Source organism: Corythoichthys intestinalis, chromosome 15 (genome assembly GCF_030265065.1).
Source record: "Corythoichthys intestinalis isolate RoL2023-P3 chromosome 15, ASM3026506v1, whole genome shotgun sequence".
Lineage (NCBI taxonomy): Eukaryota > Metazoa > Chordata > Actinopteri > Syngnathiformes > Syngnathidae > Corythoichthys > Corythoichthys intestinalis.
In genome coordinates, this window is record NC_080409.1 from 49662899 (window position 1) to 49683909 (window position 21011).

Here is a 21011-nt window from a genome sequence, read left to right on the forward strand (position 1 = left end):
GATTCATAGTTTATTGGTTTATTTATCTGTATTTTGTGGGAATATGTGTTTGACTGATTTGTTAAGTGTCGTGTGAAAATACTAAGCTTTTTATAGCTTTTAAGCTAGCGGTCAAATCAAATGTAGTACGGCCTGATAGGAAAAATAGCACTACAAACATACCGCTGTATAAGGCTTATAGCTCAATACATTAATATGTAATAGAATCATTTCAGTAGTTCAATTCAAAAAGTGAAACTCATTTGATTCACTAATTGCAGAGTGAAATAGTTTCAGCCTTTGACAATAGCTTTCAAGCTCATTAGTCCAAAATTCACCATTTTAAGTCAAGTCAATCGCACATAAAAGTACAATTAAGTAATTTTGTGTTTACTTATTCTCCAGACTTTCTGGATTTGCATTTTTTAAAATGAATTAACCGAGCAATGTGCTGCTGATTGAATTATTTTCAATATATCTTCAATAAACTTTATTACTAGTTAATATTTTTGTCTGAATATTTATTTCTGTTTTGAGTCAACGACCAAGCTGTTGAAGACCTGGCCCCTACCATCTGGAGGGGTGGAATATTTAGGTATTTGAATGTTTGGATGTTTTTTTTTTCCCATTGTTAATTTAAATGCATATTATTTATTGTTTGGCGTTAATGTATTTGCCATTTGTATTATCCAATTGAGTTGGTAATTTTTATTAAAAAAAATTTTATTCATTTATTTTTCTATTATACCTCCCTCGTGGTCATTTGGGCGAGTCCTTCCTAATTTAAACCGCCACCGACAATTGGAGGTCAGTTCGGTTCAAACGCCTCTTTTAAACTAGCAAATATATGGCGAACAATTAGGATTTTGTAAATTGTGGTATAGATTGTTTTATATATATCCTTGTGCATGTTCGGTCCACCACATGCAGTATCTGTTATAAATTCGACAACTACAGTAGTGTTTGGAATTATTACGTTGAACGAGCACACGTGAACGCAGCATTCGTCACAACTGAGCTCATCACCTTCATTGTGAGCATGCGCAGTAGGGGACAGTCAGGGAGTGTCGACCGGAGCGGCTTATCGGATGGGGAGCATCAGGCTTTGGCTTTGGATACCGGTAGCACTTTTTTAAACAATAACCGTGGAAGGAAATACATAGTTTAATAAGAAACGCAAATTAAGTGACCGACTGAGGCGGGAAAGGGATTCTTGAGCGTGCAGGTCATTTGTTGGCTATCTTTTGTTTGAATGACATCCGGCTGAACTGGGAATTAGTCATTCCTTGAAAAGACTTTTGTCTGCTTGCCAAATCCTCTTACATTAAGTGTTAAAAAAGCGGCTGCTTTGTGGGCAAATAGTCATTTAAATAGGTTAACCATGCATTTAACCAGCTTACCACAGCTGCTTTACATCAACATTTTATGATAGGTGGCCAATGTATTGAAAATATCCTTTTTAGTCCACATTGATGTAGTTAATGTCAAGTAAAACACATTTAGTGAGAGATAACTGGTGTACTTTATTCTGCTGTGACTGTACTACCTCATTATGAGTCATAATACCTTTAAACCCATTGGAGATATTAGTTCAATAAGCTGGAGTATGTAAGACGCTGGACCAGCCTGCCTGATGCAAACCTCCTCAAACGTGCCAGCAAAGCCACGAGTGAACAGTCCAAAGCATCAGCATCTTTGTTGCCAGTGTCAGGATTCCGTCGGAGGGATGCTGAGGGCCTCGGTGGAGGACAGGGATGATGAGCAGGAGGATGAAGGGGATGAAGAGTTGGGGGACGGCGGGGTGCCTTTCTACGTCAACCGAGGTGGCCTCCCCATGGACGAGGACACCTGGGAGAGAATGTGGCGGCACGTGGCTCGGATCCACCCGGACGGGGATGCGTTGGGAAAGAGCATCCGTGGTGCCACTGACTTGCCCAAGGTAAATTTTTTACTAGAGTAGAATTTGGTATCTTGCCACCAACAGAATGGACTTGTATCGAAGAATTTTGAACATTAAGGCCGCAAAAACTAATCGGTTAAAATCAATTGACAAATTAGTTGCCAACTAATTTGATAATGGAGTTGATTAAACATGCAGAAGAATTTTGTTGTTGTTGTTGTTGCTCCAAGTACAAAAAAAAGCGGGGCTATAAACCCAGAATTACTCTTTCACTAACTAGCCATGTAATCAGTGAGTCTATCATACACTCTGGCAGATTTGTCCTACTGTACTAGCCATGACACGATTCATAAAACATTCCCCATTGACTACAGTACTGTATGTTGCTTGGAGGTCTACTAGTATAACGCTGCTGTTTGTCTCTCAGATGCCAATACCAAGCGTGCCTACATACCAGCCTACCACCGCGATCCCACTGCGCCTGGAAGCCATACAGAAATACATCAGGGAATTACAGTATCCTTTAACAACGCAGAAATATTTGAGCACTACTACTTACAAACAGGGGTGAAAGTGGCTACAATTTCTTGCCGGAACTCCCCGACGTGAAGGTCGCCACGGAGCCAGAATTTTTATTTATTTATTTATTTATTTTTTCCCTTTCATTTTTTGGTGGGGGTCAAACCTCTTAAACTACTGAAATGCAAAGAAAACTGTTTAAGCAGTTATTTCTATGACACATACAAAAACTGATTTTCATTCAAAAATGTATTTTTTCAATGATTTGCAAAATAAAAGTTAACACAAAAACAGCCATAACCCCAACCTCCATCTCCTAATTTTAATTTTCCCTCATTTCCTCACATACTAAATGCCAAATGTCAGTTTTAACGACTTAAGGACATTGTATGTATATTAAAATTGGAAGTTAATGTAAACATTTACTTTTTTTAATATATATATTAGGGTTTTTCTGATCAGGTTTTTTTGCCCCCGATCCAATCCCGATTGTTTTAGTTTGAGTATCTGCCGATCCCGATATTTCCCGATTCGATTGCTTTTTTAAAAATTTTTGCTCCCGATTCAATTCCAATCATTCCCGATAATTTTTCCCGATCATATACATTTTGGCAATGCATTAAGAAAAAAATGAATAAAACTCGGACAAATATATACATTCAACATACAGTACATAAGTACTGTATTTGTTTATTATGACAATAAATCCTCAAGATGGCATTTACATTATTAACATTCTTTCTGTGAGAGGGATCCACGGATAGAAAGACTTGTAATTCTTAAAGGATAATTTGTGACTTTGTATATTGTGACTAAATATTGCCATCTAGTGTATTTGTTGAGCTTTCAGTAAATGATACTGTAGCCATCTGTTCTGCCCAAATCCATGACTGTGCAAAGTGGCACCAATTGATATATCTTCTCTGCGTTGGGAAATAACATATGGTGTTAAGAAAAAGATCAACAACTACCTTTCATCCCCACATTGCTTCCCATGATATTTCTAATTGTTGAGAGAGGGATTGTAAGGCTTTAGCCAATTAAAAAAAGGCTCTAAAGGCTGCCAAAATTCACTCTACTCATTTTACGCTGCCTTTTAGCTCTATATATAGGTAAAACGGAGCCATTATAGATTAAACGCGACATTGCGTGAGTGGGTCGTGCAGCGCATGCGTTGATTGCGTTAAATACTTTAACGTGATTAATTGAAAAAAATTAATTACCGCTGTTAACGCGATAAATTTGATAACCCTACTTTAAGCCAAAACTAAAGACTCTGGATGAGTGTAAGACATTTTGTCTGTAACGTTAATACAATTAGAAAACGATTTAATTAAAAAATATCTATATTTAAAAAAAGGCATGTCCGATATTTTTTTTGCTGATTCCGATACTTTGAAAATGACGTAATCGGACCCGATCGATCGGCGTCGGTCCGACATCTCTAATATATATATAACAAAGATATAAGTATCATACATTCAGAAAAATAAGTACAAATGATTTATATTATGCAGAGTGAAATTGAATATATTTTGAAGATTGCGCAAACATTGACTTTTTTTTTTTTGCTGTTCCAGAAAACATGCACATTTGAACCAATCAGAACTAAGTATCTGCTGATTACATGTCAGTATGTCAGCCTCTTGAACGGATAAATAAGTCCAGGCGTTTTGCTTTGCTGCGTGCATTCGCAAATTGACGTGACTGATCACCGTCAAACTCGGATAACTGCAGCAGCTAAGGAAACCTCCATGCCGTCCGTGGAATAAAGTAAATAATAAACATTGGTGGAAACCGATTACGCTGCACAAGCACTTTATTATGCTTGTTGTCAACACTTGTGTATGTAAATCTGATGTTGGTAAATTTGTTTTCTTCTTGGAGATGAAATGCACGTGTGTCAGCGAAGCATTTTAAAATTTTTTTTTTTTTTTATACATATAGAGTTTTGACAGTTGCCGTCATATTTTTGGAATTAAAGCACCGTTTACCGAAACAGCATTCCGGCCCTGAATCTTATACCGGAACTACGTTCCTGACCGTTCTGGCCCACTTTCACCCCTGCTTACAAATTACATGAAAAACACAAACTGCCTGATAAGCCATTCTTGTTCTATATGTTAAAAAAAAATTAAAACAGGTCAAAATTTGCATAGAAAATGTCTATAATTAGACGACGATTGCCAGCTAGAGCTAAAATTCATCCATAATTTAGCGACAAGCCAAGAATATCATGAGACAAAGAGACTCTGATCCATGCCGTCCTAACTATAACCTACAGATACAATCACACCGGGACGCAGTTCTTTGAAATAAAGAAAAGCCGACCTCTTACTGCGTAAGAAAACTTTTTACTGCTGGGTTTCATTTCAGTATTTCAGACAAAAAATATTTTACTGTATTTAATTCGTATAAAGGTGTGTATGATTGGTTGTTCTTCTCCTTGCACCTTGCGATTGGCTGGCAACCGATTCAGGGTATACTGCCCATAGTCAGCTGGGGTGGGCTCCAGCGACCCTTGTGAGGATGGGCGTCTCGGAAAATGCATCCATCCATCAGCTTCTGCTTGCTCAGGGGTCGGGTCGTGGGGGCAGGAGCTTTAACATGGAAGCCTAGACTTCTCTCTCTCCAGCCACTTCAACCAGCTCCTCCGGCGGGTTCTCAGGGCGTTCCCTGCCCAGCTAAGAAACATAAGCCACGTTTACATGCTGACTTTTATTCATACCGATTCAAATCATTCCGAATGGAAATTTCAGATCAGCTGTTTACATGTCACTTAATCTATTCCGATCCAGCGTTTACATGTGTCTGCCTTTATTCCGAAAGGACGTTTGACAACTGCCGTCTGACATGCGCAGATTAATCAAAACAAAGCGTCACGTTGCAAAACATGGAGATCGATCGTCAGAGTGCTGCTGTTTTAACTTTAACCCACTTGTTGTGTTTGTGGGGTCGTATCCACTTCTGCTGTTTTGCTCTTTTGCCTTGTAGTAGCCGGTTTTCCACCGGTTTCTAATCTGGTCAACGCTCCGGTCTATTCTGGCTTCGTGTAACCTCTCGTGAACTTTTTTAAATAGTTCACTGTTCCTCGTTTTACGCCCGTCGAAGCGAGCAATTATATTCAATTCTTTTAAAGTTTGAATTAAATACAATCTTTCCGCCGGACTCCAATTAGGTGCGCTGTGCGTGTGCTTGGAAGCCACGTTGCAAGTGACGTTACTTACGTCACCAAGTGAGGTCACCACGTCAGTACGGAGCATGTGCAGAAAGAACGCAACCACACACCATTCCGCTTCCCTGTTTACATGATATAATTTTACTTCTAATCGGTTTGGGAAAAGGAATATTCCACCCCTGTGAATCGGAATGAAATTCCATTCGGTTTGGGCCTGTTCATTCCGAATGAGGTGTTAATATGGAACACATTTATTTGGTTTGAACAAATATTCCGATTGTAATTGGAATATTTGGCTCCATGTAAACGTGGCAACTGTCTCTCCAGTGTGTCCTGGGTCGTCCCCGGGGCCTCCTGCCGGTGGCACATGCCCGGAACACCTCTCCGGGGAAGTGTCAGGAGGCATCCAAACCAGATGCCCGAGCTACTTCAGCTGGCTCCTCTCAACACGGAGGAGTAGCGGCTCGATGCCAAGTCCCTCCCGGATGACCGAGCTTCTCACCCTATCTCTAACACCCTCCGGATGAAACTCATTTCGACCGCTTGTATCCGGGATCTTGTTCTTTCAGTCACGACCCACAGCTCGTGACCATTAAGTGAGGATAGGAACGTAGATCGACTGGTAAATCGAGAGCTTCGCCCTTTCTGCTCAGCTCCTTCTTCGCCACTACGGACGGGTGCAGAGTCCGCATTACTGCAGACGCTGCACCGATCTGCCTGTCGATCTCCCGCTCCCTCCTACCCTCACTCATGAACAAGATATTTAAACTCTTCCACTTGGCGCGGGATCTCATTCCGGACCCGGAGAGGGCACTCCACCCTTTTCCGACTGAGGACCATGATCTCGGATTTGGAGATGCTGATCTTCATCCCAACTGCTTCACACTCGGCTGCGAACCGCTCCTGTGAGAGTTGAAGGTCACGGCTTGATGAAGCCAACAGCACCACATCATCTACAATGCTGAGGTCACCAAACCTGACCCCCTCAACAGTTCGGCTGAGTCTAGAAATTCTGTCCATAAAAATCGGTGACAAAGGACAGCCTTGGCGGAGTCCAACCTTCACTGGTAACGAATTCGACTTACTGCCGGCAATGCGGACCAAACTATGACACCGCTCATACAGGGACCGAACAGCCCTTACCAAGCGGCTCAGTACCCCGTACTCCCAGAGCACCCCCCACAGGACTCCCCGAGGCACACGGTCGAATGCCTTCTCCAGATCCACAAAACACATGTAGACTGGTTGGGCAAACTCCCATGCACCCTCGAGGACCCTGCCGAGGGTGTAGATAGAGCTGGTCCACTGTTCCACGGCCGGGAAGAAAACCACACTGCTCCTCCTGAATCCGAGATTCTTCTTCCCGATTGACCCTCCTCTTCGGCACTCCTGAATAGGCTTTACCGGAGAGGCTGAGGGTGTGCTCGGAAAATGAGTGAATGAATTTGTATAAAACATACAAAAGAAGAGACATTCGTTCATTCGCTGCCATCCCTCCCACTTCAAACGGATTGGACGTCTACCGGTGATAAACTCATTCCAATTCACAGCAGAAGCTTGTTTTTCTGTTTATTAGTTGTTTTTAGAACATTCTTAAATGATTTCCTGACCAATGTATCGATAATCGTCGTATCGCCGTATCATCGTTATCGTGAGCTTTGTATCGCAAACCGTATCGTATCGTGAGGTACCAAGAGGTTCCCACTCCTGGTGCGAGTCAACCTTCCAATCAGGAAACCAGTAGTCCAAAATCTAGTCCAAAATATCGCTTTGCCTTTAGTCAGTGTATGAAAATAGTATCTTAACCTTTGCTGAATCCCTAGTGTTCAATCGAACCCAAGGTTAAGAACCACTACTAGATACCTTGACGAAATCAAGTCATATACAGTATATCCAGCACAGTAAACTCATCACTTTATCCTCCACAGGTTGATGGACATCGCCAAGGAGATGACGCGTGAAGCCCTGCCAATCAAATGCCTGGAGGCAGTCATCTTGGGCATGTATCTTTTCTGTAGTCGTCAGTTCTTTCAAAGCAGCTCCAGAACACGTTAGGGTTAGGGTTAGAGACTGAACCAAAAACAAAAATATTTCATGGATCAGTTTGAAAGAAGTTTTATTTAGTAAATTAGGTGCATTCACCTGCACCTGTTTTGAACCACTTATTGTGCCCTCCATAATTATTGGCACCCCTGAAAAAGATGTGTTCTTTAGCTTTTTCGTTTTTTATTCAAATAATATGGGACCTTAATGGAAAAAAGAGAAAAATCCAACCTTCAATACAAGTGCATTTATTCAGTGGGGAAAAAATCCCACATAAAGAAATAATTATTTGACATCAAATAATGTGTGTCACAATTATTAGCACCCCTGGTGTTAATATTTTGTACAACCCCCTTTTGCCAACAAAACAGCACCTAATCTTCTCCAATAATGTTTCACAAGCTTGATTTTGTGTCTGGTGAACCATTTCTGTGTAGATTTGGCCTTAGGTTTAGGGTCATTAGACCCAGTGACGACCCATCTTCAGCTTTCGGGCAGAGGGCAACAGATTTTGATTTCAAATGTCCTGGTATTTCAAAGCATTCATGATGCCATGCACCCTAACAAGGTTCCCAGGGCCTTTGGAAGCGAAACAGCCCCACAGCAACACTGACCCACCCCCATACTTCACAGTGGGTATGAGGTGCTTTTCAACATCCGCATCTTTCGTGGCACGCCAGACCCACTTAAGAGTGTTTGTTGCCAAAAAGCTAAATCTTGGTCTCATCTGACCAAAGCACACGGTCTCAGGCTTCAACTGGGACCGAAATATCGCAAACCCCTAATAAGTTGACATCTTAGTTTTTTTCGAATATCGTTTAGCGCTAATTCAGTCTTCTTTATTAAACTGTTGTTCGTAAATACAATCCAAATTTAAATTTCAAAGCACACTGCTGTATGACAATTTAGTTTGAGTTTGTGTTGAGACTCTAAACTGTTATATGAAGTGGTTATTTGTGTGGTTTCTTTATAAAAAGATATGCGACAACTTTACTGTCTAACTGTAACTCAAGTGCTAATATGCTTCCCCAAAACACAATACAAACGGACATTTAAGACATTAATTAGCAAAATCGCTAACGACCTCTTCGCTAAGTGGTAACGTCTCATCAAAAAAGAATACAACCAATACAATTGGCTTCATATACTCACCTGTGACTGAGGCACATTGGATCTAAAAAATACATACGACTCAAGACAATCTAACTCTCGACACTTCGTAATACAGGTAGCCCCTGGTTTATGATCGAGTTCCCATTCCTGTCCTGGCGATGTAACCCGGATTTCCGCGGAAGTCAGAATTAACGCTTTTAAAACCTCAAAACACCCTTTAAATTAAAAAAAAAAAACTATCCAAAACATGTACCTGTTGGAGCTAAGTCCTCGCTAGACAGCGAGCTAAGCTCTGAAATGACAATGTCAGACTCCCGTGTGGTTTGCTGACTTTATACAGCTGCTCATGACATCAACACTTGCAGAATGAAACTAAAATTACAGTTTGTGGAGTTGCGTGTGCGTGACTTGCTATGAGAATTGTAAATACGTTAGCATTCGTAGCACGTAAGCTAGCGGACTTTTGTTAGGCAAATTAGGCTATTCAGTCTACAAATTGATCAGACTAGATAAGTTGTTTCAGCTAATATATGTTTGTGCATGCATTTGTAATTGACTTTAGAGCTACAGTTTGTGGAGTTACGTGTGAGCGATTTGCTATGAGAATTGTAAATCTGTTAGCATTTGTAGCATTTAAGCTAGCAGACTTTCATCAAGCAAATTAGACTAATCTACTAAATATACAGTACAGATTGAAGAAACTAGATGGACGTTTGAACACTAATCGTCTCGTGTTTTATTGTTAAAATGTGTGTCATTTTGAACATAAGTGTACGTATGTGTGTTACACCTTTAGAAATTGTCAAACGTGAAGTAAAAACCTTCAAAAAGCACAATTGTTTGTTATCTGTAAAGCTGAACAAATTCACTTTTAGTGAGGACAAAACACGTCATATTAATAAAATAAAAAATAAGATGCTGTTAGGAACAATAAGGTACTATTTATGCGACTAAAAAAAAACAAAAAATGACTGGAGACAAAATGGCGAATGAGACTCCGGCGTTGTGAAGTCGAAATCATTTAAGTCAAGTACGTCGTAAACCAGAGACTACCTGTATTTTTTAATGAGATTGATTAAAAAATACATCAAGGCTTTTCATGGAAAACCTTTTCAATGATTTTATGACTCTAAAATCAGTTTAAAAAATACAAAATACCATTTTAGTAACAAATCCTGTACTAGGCATACTACATAATAGACCTAAACATCTTGATGAAACTTAAAAAATAGCTATATTCCTAAAACCTTAAAATAGTTTAAGCTAGCTTCATGAAAAATCACCCAAATGATAAGATTGAAGAACCATCGACTTTCCAAGTGGTGTCTCTAATTTGATAAGTTTTTGAGAGAAATAGGGCTTTCGTAAATCAAAAAAATCTTAAGATATTTAAACCTAGCCTAAGAAAAATCAGCAAAAAACAAATACTGTTCACACTGTATTTTTCCTCAGTATTTCTCCTTGACCAAGCTTGCCAAGTTACCTCACCAACAGCATGCCGGCCGTGGAACGCTTCCCCATCAGCTTTAAGTCTCAGTTCTCAGGGAACTACTTCTACCACATCGTGCTGGGAGTCCACAGCGGCGGACGCTTCGGCGCGCTGGGCATGAGTCGGCGAGAGGATCTCATGTTCAAGCCCCTGGAGCACCGCACGTTGATGGACTTGGTGCAGGACTTCGAAGGGGCCTACAGTGGCTACTGGCACGCCCTGCGCAAGGTCAAGATTGGCCAGTACGTGTCACATGACCCTCACAGCGTGGAGCAAATAGAGTGGAAGCACTCCGTCCTGGATTTAGATGGGCTGAGCAAGGAAGAGTTGCGGAAGGAACTGGAGAGACACACTCGAGACATGAGGCTCAAGGTAGAGTTTGGTTCTGTCTCTGTAAATTGTTGAAATCAGTTGCTGCTGTTTTGATCAACAAGAGTTCAAATGGGCTCTTTTAATGTCCACAGCATTTTAGAACATGACAATTCCGTTCATTCAAGGCACTACTTTAGTCCCCTTCACACATACCTGGACACCGTTAAAATCCTGGGATTTAAACGGGTGGAAATGGCAACATTAAACTGAAAACAGAACAAAATTAAATTGCTACTGGATCGTGGAGCTGAGGAAGAGTCCATTGTCCATCTTTGGAAATGTGTGGTTTATTTTGTTGCCGATGTTAGGGTCCGCAACTGCGGGAACAAGGTTGTACCTCAAAGCAGACAACAACAGAGGGATGCGTTCAAGGGTTTATTAAATACAAACAAAAGTACACGCGTTCGCGGAAAAGGGGTAATAAAACATTGGGTTACAGGTGTTCAACACGCGTCATTCCCGGGCTATCTCTACATGCAAAGACACGATTAAATCCAGCGTCACCTTACACGGGAATTTACCGGGATACGTTTGTGAAAGGGGCTTATGGTTTGACTGGTGTTTTTTTTCCCGGTTTTACCCCAATTGGAGACTTTAATGTTGCGTGTCAGTAGTGCTTGGAACAGATTAGGCCATTTCCATGTAAAACGCAGCTCTATTTAAGAAATTTTTGAGTTACAAGACTACTTGCTTATCATAAATAGAGGTACCACTATATAAGTGTAGCTCATTTGTACAGTGGTGTGAGAAAGATCACCACCGTCAAAATCACACAGATGAAAAAACTGTCTGCTTTAATTAAAACCACCCAAACATTTATAGGTTTTCATATTTTAATGAGGACAGAATGCAAACAATGACAGAAGATGGAAAAATAAGTAAGTGAACCATCACATTTAATATTTTGTGCCCCCACCCCTTCAGCAGATCAGTCTAGCACATCAATCAGGACTAACCTTGGCCCATTCTTCTCGACAAAACTGCTGTAGTTGAGTCAGATTCCTGAGATGTCTGGCATGAATCGCTGTCTTTAGGACATGCCACAGCATCTCAGTGGGGTTCAAGTCTGGACTTTGACTTGGCCACTCCAGAACTTGTATTTTGTTCTTCTGAAACCATTCTGAAGTTGATTTACTTCTGTGTTTTGGATCATTGTCTTGTTCTAGCATCCATCCTTATTTTAGTTTCAACTGTCTGACAGACGGCCTCAGGTTTTCCTGCAAAACATCCTGATAAACCTTTGAATTCATTCTTTTATTAATGATTCCAAGTTGTCCAGGCCCTGAGGGAGTAAAACAGCCCCAAATCATGATGCTCCCTCCACCATGCTTCATGATGGGGATGAGGTTGCTGAGCTGTTCTATTTTTCCTCCACACATGACTTTGTATGTTACTCCCAAACTATTCAACTTTGGTTTCATCAGTCCACAAAATATTTTGCCAAAACCTCTGTGGAGTTTCCAAGTGCCTTTTTGCGAACATGAAACGAACAACAATATTTTTTTCAGACTTTGGCTTCCTCTGTGGAGTCCTCCCATGAACATCATTCTTGACCATAGTTTTACATATAATTGATGTGTGCACAGAGATATTGGACTGTGCCATCTTTAGCAGACACTATAGGGTTCCTTTTTACTTCTCTGAGTATTCTGTGCTGAAGTCTTGCCGTCATCTTTGATAGACGCTTCTCTCCCAACGAGTAGCCAACAGTGCCAAACTCTCTCCATTTTGAAGGGAAACGACACCGTCATCGCACACACCATATAATTGTTTGCATTAGTCTAACACATTCATCTAACTATTGTTTAAGCAGACTCCACTACATGCCCTTTGACACAGTAAAGTGAATCACCTTATCCGGGCTAATGAGGGGGAGATGAGAAAGAATGGTACAGGTTCTCGTAGGCACCGTCTAACTGTTTGCATAACTCTAACACACGTAATATAATTTATCAGGAAATAGTATCATTTTCATACCTACGGTAGGACTGCACTACTAATATAAAATAATTAGCACACCATAGTTTAATGAGAAGAAATAGAAGAGATACACAACGCTGTCTTATCACAGAAGCCCAACGCATGCGTCACGAACAAGATTGACGCACCAACTCTTGCAATCAGCTCTCCCAGCAAACTCCAAGGACAAAGCGCTTTGTCCTAAAACAAATACAAGCCAGCCCGGACAACAAAGTTGATAGCGGGCGTCCCATCCGCGCACGAACCTAAGTCACCCAAAACCGGCCACAGAGGGGAAGACCCAAAAGCAATGCCCAGACACACCTTCGGACACACCTTCAGCACGGCCCGCTTCATCAAGGACTTTAAAAAGACTGGACACTGAGATAACACAGATTTTGCTGCTCGGAAACACGTATCCTTGTTTTGGATCCAGAACTGTCCCTCCGTCGTCTGTTTTTTGCCTTGTTTTTGACCTTTGTCGACGAATAAATTGTCAACCTGCTTTCGGCGAGTCTTTTTCAAACTTTTGAAACATGCAGTCAGTACAAAGGGTTAAAAATAAGAAGAGAACGCGCGAAGTTCTGCCTTCCCGGTTGGCGCGCGCGAAGGCAGCATCGGCCGAGCGGCACTTGTTTTGGCTGTCGCTGTTTCCGTGCGTCTTGGCCGGGGGGGCGAATTTCAACAATTTGTAGACAACTTCTCTGACTGTCGATTGATGAACATCCAGACTGTTAGAGATGTTTTTTTTTTTAATCCTTCCCCAGCTTTATACAAATCAACAATCCTTGATCGCAGGTCTTCAGACAGCTCTTTTGACCGAGCCATGATGCACATCAGACAATGCTTCTCATCAATACATTTCTTACCAGGTGTGTGTTTTATAGTGGGCAGGGCAGCTTTAAACAACTCATTAGTGATTGGGCACACACCTGACTTTAATTGTTGGGTAAAAATTGGTTTCAGTTGCTCTTTAAGTCTCCATAGGTAGAGGGTTCACTTATTTATTTTCCGTCCTCTGTCATTGTTTGCATGCTATCCTCATTGAAATACGAAAACTAAAACCACCCATTTATAGGGTAAAGCAGACAGTTTTTTCATCTATGTGATTTTGACAAAGATCAGATCGCATTTGGTGATTTTATGCAGAAATGTGAGAAATTCCTAAAGGTCCAGATACTTTTTCAAGCCACTGTAGTTGGTCGTTTAAAATGTTGCTCATGCCTTGTTCAAGACAAATCGTTTTCAGAAACCCAGTTGACCTGCTAGCCCTCTCCAAAGATCCACTCTCAACCTGCCCCTATGATAAATTAATGACAGGAACCTTGATGCTGAGCTCTAAATGTAATAAGACTAATGAGACGGAGCGATACACTTTCCCGCTTGGCTGTTCAATCCATCAATCGCTACTGCGTTTTACTGCCAGCACTTCTCCTCGATCATGGTTACTTTGTGAAGTGGGTTTTTTTTCTGTCTGCAGATAGGAAAGCCAACACCTCCAACTCCCACCAAAGATAGGAGAAATAGCATGGGTTCACCCCTAAGAGGACCGGGAAGCCCCGTTCGTAGAATCAGCTGTGTTGAAAGACGGTACAATTAATCATTGTATAATTTTTAACTGTCTTAACTATTGCCAATGCTAAATTTGTCTTTTGGTTTCAGTCCATCTGGAGAGAAGAAGGCTCTGGAACAGAAAGCATCTGGAGACATGAATGTTTATCAGATTCGAGTGTGATTTTTTTGGACAAGGCCACAGACGAGGTATCATTCACGGTCCACATTGGCCTGTTCTTGCAATGCAACATTCAATTGGGAACCAATTTCCCTCATACAAATCCAAACAAAAGCCTATTTCACTGTCACATTGTCACGTTTTGTTGTTTCTTGAGCATTTTATATACATAACTGGTGCTGTTGTGTGTAAACATTTTTACTAACTTTAGATATACTGTAGGTTACATTCGAGTTATACAGGAAAGTAATGTATTGGCCCGAATAAAAGACGGTGTTTTCTGCATTGAAATAAGACTGAAAAAGTGGGAGTCGTTTTATATTTGGGGTGTAGACATTATACCCATTCAGGACGCTAGATGGCGCCAGATATCATTGAAGCGATGCTCTGTCATGACAGATCTCAGCTACTCTCAAGTTTAACCAGTTTGCATTATTTTATTGCAACGTTTTTCCTTATTCAGATTTGTTTCAAGACTACAGTTACAGTTAGACCTCACTTTGATGGTTAATGCAGTTATTGCAATTTTGTTATTTTATCACAATAGGTTATTTACATTTCAAAAACCAGAAGCCATTCATTTACGAATGTGATTGCACTTTAGTTTACATGTTTAAACGTTCAGATATTAAGATTTGAATGAGGCAAAATAACATGCTTTTTCTCTCATATATTGTCATAATCATTTGTTTCAGATGTACTGTAATTATTTTCTGTATAAAAATTGATTTGGTGTTCAAAAAGTCTTTTTTCAAACTTGAGTCTTGAAAAAGAGGGGTTTGTCTTATATTCTTATAGTCTTATATTGAGGCCAATACGGTATATCAATCAGCGTAAATGTGCTACTTGACATATCATATCAATGCGTGCAATTGTTTGGTAAGTGTGCAGGTGTGTGTCCATTTGCATCCCAATTGAGAGCTGTTTGTGTAAGGGTGTAACGGTTCACGTGGATGTAAACAACTGCAGTGTCGCCTATCCCGAGTACAGAAAGTACCCCATAATTTTTGGACTATAAGCCGCTAATTTTTCCCCTCATTTTGAGTCCTGCGTCTTCTAGTCCAGTGCGGCTTATGTGTTGATTTATTTAGCTAAATAGGTAACACTTTATTTGACTGTGGCATCATAAGACTGCCATAAGACGTTATGACACTATCATGGGCATTAATGATTGTTTATGACAGATGTCATTCAGTGTCATCCGGCAAATTATGTCACTAACTCCATTTATGTCCAACTCAGATCTTTTACATCCATTCAAAAGTGATTATTTTGCCAGATGACATTAAATAACATCTGCTATAAGCATTCATTAATGCTCATGGTAGTGTCATGTCATAATTATGATGGTCTTATGACAGTCTTATGGCACCAATGTCGAATAACGTGTTACCAAATTCCATAACTAGCAATTAATGAAACAAGTAGAACAGTAACTGAAGAAATACAGTGCCCTCCATAATTATTGGATTTATAATAATTATGTGTTTTTTAGCTTCTGATATTTTTTTTTCTAAATAATATGGGACCTTAATGGAAAAAAAAAAACAGAAAAATCCATCCTTCAATACAAGTGCATTTATACAGTGGGGGAAAAATCCCACATAAAGAAATAATTATTTGACATCAAATAATGTGTGTCATAATTATTAGCACCCCTGGTGCCTGTACAACCCCCTTTTGCCAACAAAACAGCACCTAATCTTCTCCTATAATGTTTCACAAGATGGGAAAAGACAGAAAGAGGGATCTTCAGCCATTCCTCTTTGCAGAATCTCTCTAAATCATCCAGAGAGCTGGGTCCTCTCCTCTGTACTCTCCTCTTCAGCTCACCCCACAGGTTTTCAATGGGGTTGAGGTCTGGGTATTGAGATGACCATGGGAGGAGCTTGATTTTGTGTCGGGTGAACCATTTCTGTGTAGATTTGGCCATATGTTTAGGGTCATTGTCTTGCTGAAAGACCCAGTGACGACCCATCTTCAGCTTTCGGGCAGAGGGCAACAGATTTTGATTTAAAATGTCCTGGTATTTCAAAGCATTCATGATGCCATGCACCCTAACAAGGTTCCCAGGGCCTTTACTTCACAGTGGGTATGAGGTGCTTTTCAGCATGCGCATCTTTCATGGCACGCCAGACCCACTTAGAGTGTTTGTTGCCAAAAAGCTCAATCTTGGTCTCATCTGACCAAAGTACACGGTCCCAGTTGAAGCCTGGGAGACCAAGATTGAGCTTTTTGGCAACAAACACTAAGAGGGTCTGGCGTGCCACGAACGATGCGCATGCTGAAAAGCACCTCATACCCACTGTGAAGTATGAGGACGGGTCAGTGATGCTGTGGGGCTGTTTCGCTTCCAAAGGCCCTGGGAACCTTGTTAGGGTGCATGGCATCATGAATGCTTTGAAATACCAGGACATTTTAAATCAAAATCTGTTGCCCTCTGCCCGAAAGCTGAAGATGGGTCGTCACTGGGTCTTTCAGCAAGACAATGACCCTAAACATATGGCCAAATCAACACAGAAATGGTTCACTAGACACAAAATCAAGCTCCTCCCATGGCCATCTCAGTCCCCATACCTTGTTTTGTTGGCAAAAGGGGGTTGTACAAAGTATTAACACCAGGGGTGCTAATACAGTGCCTTGCAAAAGTATTCGGCCCCCTTGAACCATGCAACCTTTCGCCACATTTCAGGCTTCAAACATAAAGATATAAAATTTTAATTTTTTGTCAAGAATCAACAACAAGTGGGACACAATCGTGAAGTGGAACAAAATTTATTGGATAATTTCAACTTTTTTAACAAATAAAAAACTGAAAAGTGGGGCGTGCAATATTATTCGGCCCCCTTGCGTTAATACTTTGTAGCGCCACCTTTTGCTCCAATTACAGCTGCAAGTCGCTTGGGGTATGTTTCTATCAGTTTTGCACATCGAGAGACTGACATTCTTGCCCATTCTTCCTTGCAAAACAGCTCGAGCTCAGTGAGGCTGGATGGAGAGTGTTTGTGAACAGCAGTCTTCAGCTCTTTCCACAGATTCTCGATTGGATTCAGGTCTGGACTTTGACTTGGCCATTCTAACACCTGGATATGTTTATTTTTGAACCATTCCATTGTAGATTTGGCTTTATGTTTTGGATCATTGTCCTGTTGGAAGATAAATCTCCGTCCCAGTCTCAGGTCTTGTGCAGATACCAACAGGTTTTCTTCCAGAATGTTCCTGTATTTGGCTGCATCCATCTTCCCGTCAATTTTAACCATCTTCCCTGTCCCTGCTGAAGAAAAGCAGGCCCAAACCATGATGCTGCCACCACCATGTTTGACAGTGGGGATGGTGTGTTCAGGGTGATGAGCTGTGTTGCTTTTACGCCAAACATATGGTTTTGCATTGTGGCCAAAAAGTTCAATTTTGGTTTCATCTGACCAGAGCACCTTCTTCCACATGTTTGGTGTGTCTCCCAGGTGGCTTGTGGCAAACTTTAAACGAGACTTTTTATGGATATCTTTGAGAAATGGCTTTCTTCTTGCCACTCTTCCATAAAGGCCAGATTTGTGCAGTGTACGACTGATTGTTGTCCTATGGACAGACTCTCCCACCTCAGCTGCAGATCTCTGCAGTTCATCCAGAGTGACCATGGGCCTCTTGGCTGCATCTCTGATCAGTTTTCTCCTTGTTTGAGAAGAAAGTTTGGAAGGACGGCCGGGTCTTGGTAGATTTGCAGTGGTCTGATGCTCCTTCCATTTCAATATGATGGCTTGCACAGTGCTCCTTGAGATGTTTAAAGCTTGGGAAATCTTTTTGTATCCAAATCCGGCTTTAAACTTCTCTACAACAGTATCTCGGACCTGCCTGGTGTGTTCCTTGGTTTTCATAATGCTCTCTGCACTTTAAACAGAACCCTGAGACTATCACAGAGCAGGTGCATTTATACGGAGACTTGATTACACACATTTGGATTCTATTTATCATCATCGGTCATTTAGGACAACATTGGATCATTCAGAGATCCTCACTGAACTTCTGGAGTGAGTTTGCTGCACTGAAAGTAAAGGGGCCGAATAATATTGCACGCCCCACTTTTCAGTTTTTTATTTGTTAAAAAAGTTTAAAATATCCAATAAATGTTGTTCCACTTCACGATTGTGACCCACTTGTTGTTGATTCTTGACAAAAAAATTAAATTTCATATCTTTATGTTTGAAGCCTGAAATGCGGCGAAAGGTTGCAAGATTCAAAGGGGCCGAATACTTTTGCAAGGCACTGTAATTGTGACACACATTATTTGATGTCAAATAATTATTTCTTTATGTGGGATTTTTCTTGCCTGGTACACCAGACTCACCGCTGTTCCAGCTATTGAGTCTGGCCACCATTCAGCGGATACAATTTCCAGGGCGGAGCATGCCACAGCAAACAGACAGCGGAGTGGACCAATCAGCGACGGGCAGACGTGACGTTAGTAAAACGACGAGGGCAGGACGAGGGACTTGCGCGCGAAAGGAAACATACGAGGAGAGCGGAGTTTATTCAACCTGGCTAGCGTGAGACAGACTGTTGTCAAGGACTCGTGTCGATGTGTTTTTGGTCATTTAAAACTGATTTTACCGTGGATTGGAACATATTCTCGGCTCTCCTGTTCACCATTTGTGTTGTTGTGGAGACGACTTCCGACGCGCAAGAGTGACGTTGCCCGTTAAGAACACGTCACGCAAATAAACGAATCTGATTTGTCGACTGATTTTGTACCTGCTCGAGAGGCCGTTAATGGGCTGGGTCCCAGACTTTTCTCTCAGTGTTTGAAAAATACAGGGAGAACAGTCTGGCCGTGCCAGGCAAGGATTTTTCCCCCACTGAATAAATGCACTTGTATTGAAGGTTAGATTTTTCTCTTTTTTTCCATTAAGGTCCCATATTATTTAGAAAAATAAACATATACATTAGAAGCTAAAAAACAAATAATTATTATTAATCCAGTAATTATGGCGGGCACTGTAATTAGCACAGAACATGAATTTTGACTGGTTTTTATATCTGAAGCACGGCAATGCATGCTAGGAGGCATGTTGGACAACAGTGTTGACCGCAGAGGTTGACGGTCTCCCCCAAGGGAGCAGTGATGGCCAAATGAAGCTTCTTGAAGCAATGAAGCTTTGCAGCCAATTGGTTCAAAGCTTCATGGTGGTTCATTTGGTCTTATGACAGTCTTATGACGCCGCTGTCAAATAAAGTGTTACCGGTTAATATCTTTTGGTGTAAATATCCCATAATACAGTGAGGACAGCTGCGGCTTATAGTCCAGTGTGGTTTATCTATGAACAAATGCCGTTATCATGTCAAATTTGGTGGGTGGCGACTTATAGTCAGGTGCGCCTTATAGTTTGAAAATTACTGTAGCTATTGGCTGTCCTAAAAGTCGCTACATAATTTGCATAAGTGTCCATTTGCATGTACAGGTAGTCCCCAGGTTATGACATACTCACGCGATTTTGACATTATGACGCCGGAGTCTTGGACGACATTTTAGCAGATGATGGCAGTAGATGTCAAATTGAAGCTGTTTATTTATTTATTTATTTTTTACCATGAGTGGCAGTTGCCCTCCCAAACCACCCCGGTGGTTCTGTCCCTGACAGTTTTGTTTGTTTATTCAAAAACCGAACTGAAATGACATTTTAGTGTACTGTTACACCCTTAGTTCTGTGTGGTGGCGACAACTACCCCTGTGCCTTTTGACCAAATTAAAAGACTGAACACCACACCCCCACCTTGCCCCCCACAAAAAAAAAATCTAGTGATCATCTAACTGAACTAGTCTTTTTTTTTTTACTTGAAAGATTTTCAAATGCCAGCACCTTGTAGGCAGCATGCTGATATAGACCTTAGTGAGGAATAGCAAATATATGTCATTGTAAATACAAGAAAAAGATGTCATTTGTTTAAGTAGGACAAGGCACTATTTAACATGCAGTTATTTCACTTGTACTGTAACTGCTTTGCTTATGTTTATAAACAAGCTTTCTTTGTAGCAACTTGATTCCATTTTTAACCTGCCTTTAAAAAAAAAAAAGACCACCTCCAAATAGGTGTCAAGGTATTAGTTAACAGCACTTTTTTTTATTTCAAGAGGAATTTTGCTGTTTTATACGACACTGTCATCACGAATTTGAAACACACAGTTATAAATAAATTCTCACAGACTATGTTTGTCGTCTCTGTTTTTTTGTTTAAAACATTGTACGAGTGGATTAATTGAGTGAGATGTCACAGTGGAAGGAAGGCAACTTCGATATGTCAAAAAAAAATCGTCGAGGTTCGACATGAAGTACCGGTTGGTATTATTAATAGAATACAAATCACTCTACAATAGTGCTGCAACGATTAATCGATTAATTCGAGTAATTCAATTCGGGAAAAAAAAAGCTTCGAATCAAATTTTGCTGCTTCGGGGATTCGTTTAATTGGTGTGGCGTTGTCATGGTTTGTTTTGGAAGTGATAGCATTGAGTTTTATTGATTTGGGTGGCTACACTGCCCTCTAGTGGCAACAGTGAATATGACTTAACTCATTTAACATCTGACCGTTTCCTGTTAAAACCAACATAGGTTATGTCTTTGTTGGAGCTAATATGTTTTTTATGCATTTGTAATTTAGTTTATAGTTACAATGGGGCACATAAGTATTTAGTCAACCACTAGTTGTGCAAGTTCACCCACTTGAAAATATTAGA

At 40.8% G+C, this 21011-nt stretch overlaps 1 protein-coding gene across 1 annotated transcript; it reads left to right on the forward strand.

The window, feature by feature from the left end:
* Nucleotides 1-1035: 1035 nt before the first annotated feature.
* Nucleotides 1036-15053, forward strand: vash1 (vasohibin 1). The gene is made up of 7 exons (XM_057859365.1): nt 1036-1918; nt 2307-2395; nt 4683-4739; nt 7505-7579; nt 10212-10593; nt 14033-14142; nt 14215-15053. The coding sequence occupies exons 1-7, from the start codon at nt 1613-1615 to the stop codon at nt 14285-14287; spliced, it is 1092 nt and encodes a 363-aa protein (XP_057715348.1). The 5' UTR covers nt 1036-1612; the 3' UTR covers nt 14288-15053.
* The last annotated feature ends 5958 nt before the right edge of the window (nt 15054-21011 follow it).